This window comes from Podarcis melisellensis (genome assembly GCF_964234715.1).
Source record: "Podarcis melisellensis genome assembly, chromosome: 8".
NCBI classification, from domain to species: Eukaryota; Metazoa; Chordata; class Lepidosauria; order Squamata; family Lacertidae; genus Podarcis; species Podarcis melisellensis.
This window is the reverse complement of record NC_138540.1, coordinates 15727144-15737427: the sequence shown is the minus strand read 5'-3', so window position 1 is coordinate 15737427 and position 10284 is coordinate 15727144. Positions and strand designations below refer to the sequence as shown.

At 46.1% G+C, this 10284-nt stretch overlaps 1 protein-coding gene across 2 annotated transcripts; it reads right to left on the bottom strand.

Annotated features, from left to right (window-relative positions):
- Positions 1–129: 129 nt before the first annotated feature.
- Positions 130–9687, bottom strand: LOC309376929 (F-box only protein 44-like). Of its 2 annotated transcripts, none has more exons than XM_081923870.1 (6): positions 9584–9687; positions 7495–7756; positions 5175–5292; positions 3112–3207; positions 1897–2035; positions 130–475 (listed from the first exon to the last, which is right to left on the bottom strand). In XM_081923870.1, the coding sequence occupies exons 2-6, from the start codon at positions 7754–7756 to the stop codon at positions 359–361; spliced, it is 732 nt and encodes a 243-aa protein (XP_081779996.1). In that variant the 5' UTR covers positions 9584–9687; the 3' UTR covers positions 130–358. The 2 variants fall into 2 exon arrangements, with proteins under 2 accessions (XP_081779996.1, XP_081779997.1); XM_081923871.1 differs by having other exon boundaries at positions 423–539.
- Positions 9688–10284: the final 597 nt, after the last annotated feature.

Sequence of the window (10284 nt, the reverse complement as noted above, 5' to 3'; positions counted from 1 at the left end):
GGTTTACACTGACCGGCAGCAGCTCTCCCACCTGAAGATGCTGAGGATCAAACCCACGACCTTTCTGCGCATGAGGCAGCCATTAACCACTGAGCCACAGCTCTCCCATCCTGTTTCATACCCAGGACATACTTGTGAGTCGAGTACTTTATTAATATTCTTTAAAACTTCCCCTTAAAAAATAAAAATCCAATGATAACTTTTAAAATGCAGACATACAGCTTCAGAGGAAAGGTTTCTTAGGCAGGGACCACAACCAGCATCCAAGATCCGTAGGGACACTGAGAGAACTCCAGGTGAGGTGGGTTCAAGCTGTTCAGCAACCCTTTCCTTCTCTTCGGGGTGTTTTCCTCTTCTTCTACGGGAAGTTCGGGCCCACGATGACGCTGCTGTTGGCAAGCTTTCCATAGTCCACGCCGTGCTCAAAATGGATGTGGCGGACTCCGCTGGGGTAGTTGCGGAAGATGTACACAGTCTGGAAATTTGGGGTGGGGAGGGAGATGGAGTTTTCACCAGAGCACAGCAACAGGTGGGTGCAGCTGTATTGAAGTAGCACCGGGTGTCAGACTTTTTGCACCTCCTTCACAACTTTGCACCCGGGGCAACTACCCCTATTGCCCCCACCCCACCCTCAAGTTAGGTCACTGCTGAGCAGAGAGTGCCGGATTTACAGATAAGCTATAGCTTAGGGCCCCACTCTCTTGAGTTGCCCCCCAAAAATTAAAGGAAAAACAACAACTGGATGTACATTTCCAAAATATAAGATAAAAAAGAGGACTGGAAGAAGTTTGAAGACTACCTGCAGAAACACTGCAAAGTTTATGAATGTTAAAATGATGTTGGATATGAAAATAATATGGCATTAGTGATACAGTGTTAAAAAGTATGCAAAAGTGTAATAGAAAAAGGGTGAAAGACTAAAGTCATATTATGTCGAAAGTAAATAACATGCTAAAGATGTTTAAATATAAGGAGGAAAGATTGGAGACATAATAGAATCGATTTTACTAATTAGAAATGAGTTTCTAAAGAGGGTAAGGATTTGCTGTATCTGATTGGACAAAGAGGAACACAAAAAAGGAGGCGTGAGGAAGTCAAGAAAGAAAGCTTTGTAAACATGAATTTAAAAATTGGAATTTTTATTTTGTTTTTTTTTAATCTGTTTTATGTGTGCTTGTGTTAGTGTGTGTTGGTATGTATTTTTGTGATGCTTTCTTCTCTCTTTGCAAAAACAAATAAATATATTTTTTAAAAAAATATAAGATAAAAAAACAAATAAAACCTACATACAGCAACAGTGTTTTGTGTTGTGTGGGCTCCTATGATGTAAGTAATGGGCCCCGCCTACTAGCCTGCTCCCTAAAATATCACTGGTTTGCTCATTTCTATATACAGTGGACGCTTGGGTTGCGAACGTGATCCGTGCAGGATGCATGTTTGCAACCTGCATCTGCACATGGGCGGGTTGCGATTCGGCACTTCTGTGCATGTGCAAAGTGCGATTTAGTGCTTCTATGCATGTGTGACTGCCAAAACCCGGAAGTAACCCGTTCTGGTACCTCCAGGTTTCAGCGGTCTGTAACCCCCCAAAAAGGAACCTGAAGCGGCTGTAATCTGAGGCGTGACTGTACAGGGTGCCTACATTCTGCATGGACTGGTTGCATGGCAACATGCAGCATGCAGCTGCAGTGCAGCACAGTTGAATGTAGGTCAAGCTGTTATCCCTGTTATCTAGCGTTATAGCAAATATTCAACACAAAAAACAGCGACAATTTGTTGTTGACAAAGGACAGCTGGGCATATAAAGGGCCCCATTACCTTCAGTAGCTTAGGGCCTCATCAAACCCAAATCCTGCCCTGGCTGAGTACTTCCCCTGCCTTCAATCCTGGGTTTACCTTTTTCCAGTTCCTTGTGCCGTCCTTGATTACCTCCCCATTCGAGATATAGCAGGTATAGAGGGCTTTAAAATCTTCAGCCAGCAGCTTCACCGTCAGTCTGTAGTTGTAACGAGGATTTGGGTAGAGGACATCAGACCTGTTGGGGAGAAGGGCACCAGCCAAAATCAAACCAAGTGTAAGAAGTATCATAGCTGCCCAGTCATTGGCAGAGTGAAGACAATATCGTAATTGCTGCTTTATAGTGTGCAGATGACAAACCTAGACAGCATCTTAAAAAGCAGAGACATCACCTTGCCAACAAAGGTCCATATAGTTAAAGCCATTGTTTTCCCAGTAGTGATGTATGGAAGTGAGAGCTGGACCATAAAGAAGGCTGATCGCTGAAGAATTGATGCTTTTGAATTATGGTGCTGGAAGAGACTCTTGAGAGTCCCATGGACGGCAATAAGATCAAACCTATCCATTTTTAAGGAAATCAGCCTTGAGTGCTCACTGGAAGGGCAGATCCTGAAGCTGAGGCTCCAATACTTTGACCACCTCATGAGAAGAGAAGACTCCCTGGAAAAGACCCTGATACTGGGAATGATGGAGGGCACAAGGAGAAGGGGACGACAGAGAACAAGATGGTTGGACAGTGTTTTCGAAGCTACAAACGTGAGTTTGACCAAACTGCGGGAGGCAGTGGAAGACAGGAGTGCCTGGCGTGCTCTGGTCTATGGCGTCATGAAGAGTTGGACATGACTAAACAACAGCAAGTGTACCAAGCACTAAATTTCTTAATACAGGCCAGATTATTCTGCTGCTCAATATCCTTCATGCGCTGGTCAATAAAGGTTTTTGCCTTGGGGAGACCCATTTTCAGGAGATGCTGCTTATCTGCCCCCCTCCCACTTTGATTTTCGGGCACCTTATTTGTCTACCTTAACCATTCCAAAACTCAGACGGGCCTTTACACTGACCAGACTAAATATGTTACCCTCAGCTGTTCTTGAAGGTAGGGGTACTTTTACCTTTAAGCGGGCTGTAAATTTTGCTAAATAACCCTCGGAAGTTCAGGATAAATCCTCGAACATGCCTAAACAACCCTGGTAGGGTTTTTTCCCCTGCTACTCAAGACCTACCAAACCCACTCATCTGGCTGGGAACTGTAATAACAGGACTAGATGGGGGGTTGATCCTGCAAGGTCTTCTGAGGCCAGTTCCAGCACTCACCAATCCTGCACCACGATATGGGGTGTCACGTAGTCCATCAACTCATCCGTGTAGCCGTGGTCCTTCAAGGTGATGCGTTGAATTTTTGTGTCGGGCCTGAGATGTGAGGAAGGAAATCAAAGCCATTTCAAGTACAGTGGTACCTTGGTTCTCAAACGCCGAAAACTCAGAAGTAAGTGTTCTGGTTTTTGAACGTTTTTCGGAAGCTGAATGTCTGATGCTATTGCTTCCCGAACACCTGCACCTATCAGAAGCTGCACCTTGGCTTTCAAACATTTCAGAAGTCAAATGGACTTCTGGAAAAGATTAAGTTTGGTGCTTTTGTTTTTGCTATTTTTTTTGGGGGGGGGGTTAAGGCCTTTTTGGTTAATTTGTTTTTGTGCCTTTGTGCAACCCAGTTCAGCTGCTGATTGATTGATTGATTGATTGATTGATTGATTGTGTGACTGCGGAAATGGATAAAATCCCCCCATCCAAACAATGACTATCATCAGTGCAGGTAAGAAAAAATAATAATTTTAATTTGTGTCATCTACAATACTGTTTTCCTTATTTTATAGAACAGTACATCTATTATTGCTTTCAGTTTATGGATCAATGGTCTCGTTACATAGTAAAATTCATGTTAAATTGCTGTTTTAGGGGTTGTTTTTAAAAGTCTGTTTTGCATTACTTTCTATGGGAAAGTGTGCCTTGGTTTTGGAATGCTTTGGTTTTGGAACAGACTTATGGAACAGATTAAGTTTGAGAACCAAGGTACCACCATCACCAGCCCAGCTTGTTAACGTTTTGTGCCCTTGGAGACTGGCAACTGGCAGCCCATGAGCCCAATTCAGCCCTCAGAAGGCAGCCTGCACTGCAGGAGAGGAGGCCAGCAAGAAAACCAGATACCTTAAGCCTTCCTGTGGTCCTTCTACTGCCACCTATGGACATCTTTCATTTTACTCTCTGCTTCTGCTGAAATAGCCCTTGATGGGAGAAAAGGAGACTGGATCTTCCTGCCAGAGTCAGGAGTCAGACCACTGACTGGCAGCATCTATCTACCCTACCACAAGAAAAGTCTCTTCTAGAGCTACCTGGAGATGCTGGGAATCAAATTCAGGACTTTCTGCATGCAAAGCAGGTGTTCTCCATCTAACCTGCATTCTTTTCCTCTAAGGCAGTGTTTTTCAACCTTTTTTGGGCAAAGGCACACTTGTTTCATGAAAAAAATCACGAGGCACACCATCATTAGAAAATGTTTAATATTTTTTTCTTTAATGGCAAACAAAAATGTTCTCTGCTCAGCAGGGATCGATCCGCTGATCCCCGCTGAGCCGGCGGATGACAGCTCCGTCTCCGCACTGTGTGCGGAGAGGGAGATGTCAGAGCACCGCTGCTCTCTATGGGGAATCGGATGAGAGCGGACCGCCTGTCCGCTCTCATCCGATCCCATCCGATCTGATCCCCACCCAGGACAGATGGAAAATAGGGTGGACACAGTCCGGCGCCCGCCTAGTGGGCGGAAATTTGACATTTTTTTTAAAAAAAAAATCTTTCGAATTTTTCAATTTTTCCCACGGCACACCAGGCAACATCTCGCGGCACACTAGTGTGCCAAGGAACAGTGGTTGAAAAACACTGCTCTAAGGTTCCAGTCCTCATGAAAGGAGGGGTGCCTGTTGAGTCAGACCAGTGGCGTAGCGTGGGGAGTGCAGGGGCGGCCGGCCGCACTGGGCGCAACACCTGGGGGTTAGGGTAAGGGGGCGCAAATCCACGGGTTAGGGGGCGCAAATCCACAGGTTGGGGGCGTGAATTACTTGCCTTGCCCCAGGTGCTGACAACCCACGCTACGCCACTGAGTCAGACTATTGGTCCATCTAGTTTTATATTGTCCACTCTTTGACTCTGGCCGCAGCTCTCAAGGGATTCCTAAAAGAGTCTTTTCGCTGCCCTACCTAGAGATGCCAGGGATATAGGTTGGCCCTTCTGCATTCAATGCAGGTCCTCCACTACCATGTGACCGATCTTCTAAATCCATAGCCACATTTGAGGATTTACTGAACCTATAACAAGGTCCTCACCCATTGAAGGCAAAGAAACATGTAGTGACGTTGTCATGGGGGTATTCGTCTGCTAACAGCTCCTCTACACCCCAGCAGTGCTCCTGATGCTTGTCAATTTCCCAGTAGAGAAATTCCTCTGCGGGAGAAGGAAGAAAGGAGGGCGTAAGAACTTTAAAAGAGGACAATGGCCCATCAAGTCCAGAATCCTGTTGCGTGCCAAGGCACTTGAGCCACAAAGTTCCCAGGAGAACAATAAAACACACTGAGGCAGAGCATTTTGGTTTATGGTTTACCTAAACGGCCTCGGGTCCTGTATACCTGAAGGACTGTCTTCACCCCCATCATCCAGCCCTGACACTGAGGTCCAGCACCGAGGGCCTTCTGGCAGTTCCCTCATTGTGAAAAGTGAGGTTACAGGGAACCAGGCAGAGGGCCTTCTTGGTAGTGGCACCTACCCTGTGGAACACCCTCCCAGCAGATATCAAGGCAATACACAACTGTTTTACTTTCAAAAGACCAGTTGTCTTTTGAAAGGCGGCCCTGTTTAGGGATGTTTTTGATGCTGTACTTAAACCTCAGGTTTAAGTAGCTTCGGGATGAATATTTTCGGGTTGCGCTCCGTGGTGACCCGGAATTAACGGAGAGCATTACTTCTAGGTTTTGCCGCTCGCGCATGCGCAGATGCTCAAAATGATGTCACACACATGCGCGGAAGTAGCGAATCGCGACCTGCAGACGTGTGGACACGGGTTGCGTTCGCTTCAGGATGCGAACAAGGCTCCGGAACGGATCCAGTTCGCATCCAGATGTACCACTGTGTTGTTTTTAATATTCAGTTGGAAGCCGCCCAGAGTGGCTGGGAAACCCAGCCAGATGGGCGGGGGAGAAATAATAAATTATTATTGTTATTATTATTATTAAATAGGCCACAACTTTATTGGTTAGTAACGTGAGCTGTCTGGCTTAGACATTGGGGTGAAGCCAGGCTAGATCTTGACTCCTGCCCATCTGCAGGGAGTCCATAGAAGGGTAAACCACTGATATGGGGTGCCCAATAACTTATGTCAGATAGTGGCACCACCCTAAGGGGTCCCCGTAGGGGCTGTGACATGGCCCTAGCCCACGCCCAGGCTTTGGACAGTATTCACGAATCCCTTTAACAGGAGGGGCAGGCGAAGGAAACAACATCCCCTGCAACCAAATGGAGGCCTAACCTCACAAAAGTTGCAACGATTGCTACGAGACAGGCGAAAACCAAAGGGCCGGTACCAATTTGCCAAGTGGAAAAAATTCCAACCCGGCCCCAACAACATGGCAACCGACGATTGCCATAGCAAGGTCATATCAGAGCAAAGCATGAAAACAGGGTGGGTAGGTATAGTGGTGTAGAATGGTCAGTTGGTACCTGGGGCAGAACTTGTTTTTTGCCACCCCTTCACATTGAAATTCCCCCTTCACCCCCACCTCCCATCAAAGAAAACCGCACAGGCAGCAATCCATTGTAGATCCTGCCTTCCTCCTTTGTTTTAACAGATCCGGGAAGGCTCGGGTGGGTGGGCGTTGCCCAGTTTTTTTAAAAAAACTCTGCACATTTATGTTTCACAGGGTGCGAAAGAAGGGCTTTGCACATAGCTGTCAACCACCCCTTATTTGGTGGGAAAGTCCCTTATCCAAGGGCTGTGTCCCGCTGCTGTCCCTTATTGATGAGGTCCCTTAAATTTCCCAGGTTTCAAAGGAAGCAGCTCCTCTCCCTCCCTCCCCTGCTGGCCAGGGAGGAGGGAGGCTCCAACTGTGTTGCTTGGCTGCGTTGCTCACCCAATAAGGAGTCTAAGAACAACTGGGGGGTGGAGCTTGCATGCCTTGTGCCGATCAAATCGGCCGCGTTGCCTGGGGACTGGCCTTTGCTCAGTGCTTCCCAGCGGAGAGGTGACGGTGGTTTTCCTTGCCGCATCCCCTTTGCCGGGTTGCTGCGCTGTGGGAACCACCGCTTGAGGCTTCATTTGGCAGCTGGCTGGGCTTTCTGCCTTTGGCTTGGAGGGACTCAGAAGCTGAACATACCTGTGCTTGGAAAATCCCTTATTTTGGCTGCTGATCCCTTATTTTCGAGGCTGCTGGTTCCTTATTTTCAAATCTGTAAGTTGACAGCTATGGCTTTGCACCTTTATACAATATGCATGTGTGCTTGGGCCCAGGGTCTTTTGCCTCACCATCCCCACTACTGACTCCCTGTTGCTACTCACCCTCAAAAAAAAAAATAATTCATTGGATTCATTGGAAAAAACTAATAACCATAGGCTAGCAGCCAGGGGTAGCCCTCTGTCACCGAACAGAGACACACCTTTGCCGAAAGGATTCCGGACAATGTTCTTCTGCAGCTTGCAGAGAAGGTAGAAGACCTTCCAGTCTGGGAAAGGACTGGTCAGCATCTCAATGGGGTAGCCGGCCCGTCTGCACTTGTCTTTCCACTGAGCGTTCAAGGAGTCTACCAGGTCTCTCCACCAGCAACACACCCAACGGAAGCAGCGGAGCAGGTGCCACGAGGGGAAGAAGTCAAATACATCGAGCAGGATCTCCAGAGGCAGGTCGTTGATGGACACCATCTTCCACAAGAGAAGTCCTGGCCGAGAGAGGTTTTAGAGATGCAAAATAAATGCAAAGGCAGGAGACCCGGGCTACTCAGACCCAAACCCGCTAGGAATCAATAGGGCTTACTCCTTCAGAGCGACCTGAAGTTTACAGCATGTTATTCCCTGAAGGAGAACTACTTGAAAATGATTTATATTTAACTCCAAGGGTAGTGCTGTGGGTTAAACCACAGAGCCTAGGACTTGCCGATCAGAACGTCGGCGGTTGCAGTGCTCATTTCACTTTATTAGCCAAGGGAGCTAGCGTACAGCTTCTGGGTCATGTGGCCAGCACTTCTGGTGAACCAGAGCAGCGCACGGAAACGCCATTTACCTTCTTGCTGGAGTGGTACCTATTTATCTACTTGCACTTTGACGTGCTTTCAAACTGCTAGGTTGGCAGGAGCAGGGACCGAGCAATGGGAGCTCACTCTGTCGTGGGGATTCAAACCGCCAACCTTCTGATCAGCAAATCCTAGGCTCTGTGCCCGGAGCGCCACCCATGTCCCTCTAGTGAAGGTTAGAATCTTATAAATAGAGGATTCTGTCATTGAGCTAGTCAGGGGGGGAAATCCCGTAAAACAATAATGTTAGTGGCCTCTTAAATCAGCATCTTAAATGAATGAATTAGGGTACAAGGGGCTAGGCTCACTTTCTAAACTCACTTGGGCTGATACAAGGCCAAACTAGATGCAGGATTTTTTAAAAACACAAAGCAGGAGCCCCAGCTGGGGATCACCTGATTAATTAGGATCCCACAAGGTGGAGCTGAGTTTTAACTCTTCCTTCTCCAGCTTTGGTGGTAATAAAAACAGCCCTCAAGCTGCTGCCTGGTTTCAGGCTCAGATTGGTATTATCAGAGCTGGTCTAACATTATAATTAATACGGCTACAGGACAGGAAGCCAGCAAAACCTTTTTTTCAGATCTTTTTCAAAAAAAAGCAGCAACCTTGACTCCTCCTCTAATTGAAATCTTTCCACTCCAGCTGGTCATAACAAGGATCTTGGTAAAGTTTGCTTTCTTCCTCCTCCCTCCCAACCTTGTTTCCTTTTGTGCTGTGTGTATTTTTATTTTTTAGTCTTTTTAAGCATGAGGACAGTGCCTTCACATTTCTGAACTACATTCACAAGCCCCCCCCCCCCGTTTTTTTTTGCTGGTGAGCAGAATAAAAATGGTTCAGATAAACAAACACACACAAAGGGAATATTAACGGTATGAAAACATCCTTCTCTGTATGGGAACAAATTAATGACTGTTCATGCAGGGACTATTGCAGCTGTTTTAAAGTTTGGAGTTTACTCACTTGGCGCTCTGGAGGGAAATAGGAACTAAAAACACATACCCCTTTAAATATATTCCACTACAGCTTAGACTCCCCAACCTGTTTTTCACACTCAACCTTCATTTTATTGCTAGAGGGAACAAAAGTTTTAATGCAAAAGTCTTTTGCTAACAATGCCTTGCATCCAATATTAGTCCTACTCAGAGTGGAACTAATGAAGTTAACGAACATGCAATCCAGCATGTGGCGGAAAAGGTGGGATATCAATGCAGTAAATAAAATAAGCCCTAAAAATTAATCCATGCTGATGGCAAATTCGAAATACAGAAGCCTAGGCTGCAAGAGGTTCCCCTAAATGCCACCAGCCTTTTTGCCTAGCCCAAAGATAGGCTGAATTCAAGCGAAGGAGGGAGTGGAGAGTCACTCTTTACATGCTCAGAGACCCTATCACCAAAGTGTTGCTGCCTTGAGGTTCAACCTTGCAGCTAGTGGACACCTCTCAGCCTCCTCCCAGCCTTACCTCGGTTAAGAAAAGGAATGACAGCGTCCCAAGCTCTCTGGAAAGACAAAACAAAGGAAGTTTCCGTCTCCGCCCCGCTCAGCATGCAGGAGCAGAAGGCGGGCAAGATAACCTAGGGAGGCGTCAGAAGCCAAGCGCTGCCTCCTTCCTAGGCGGGGCGGAGAAGGGGAACCCCAGCTCATTTGCATTCAGTGACGCGTCTGCAACGTCACTCCCCTTCCAAAAGAAGGTTTCCCATGCCAGTGGCAAATCAATGATCGAGAGTTCAATCGCGTCTCCCACCAAGGTGGCGGGAGAGGCATTTTCCATATACTGGATTTTCTTTTTCCTTTTTCAGTTTTTTTAAATTTTATGTATACTTTACAAGTTTATACATTTCACTAATTTTACCTTTTTAAAAAAACATTTCAGAACTTGACTTTATTCCGCCTCTTTCTGCGGTTCATTAAATTTATTTTGAATATCCCCTGCATATCCAAATTAACTTAATTTGCTCATTTATTCATCTACTTCAAATATATACTCTTATAAAACTGCAGGTTATTACTATAATCCTGCCAATGAGCTTATCTGTTTACGATTTATCTGTAAATATTCCATAAAACATTTCCATTCTTTTAGAAAAAACAGTTTGTTATCTTGATTTCATATTCTTCCAGGAAGGTTTCGCCATTTCTACATATTCCATAAGTTGTTTTATT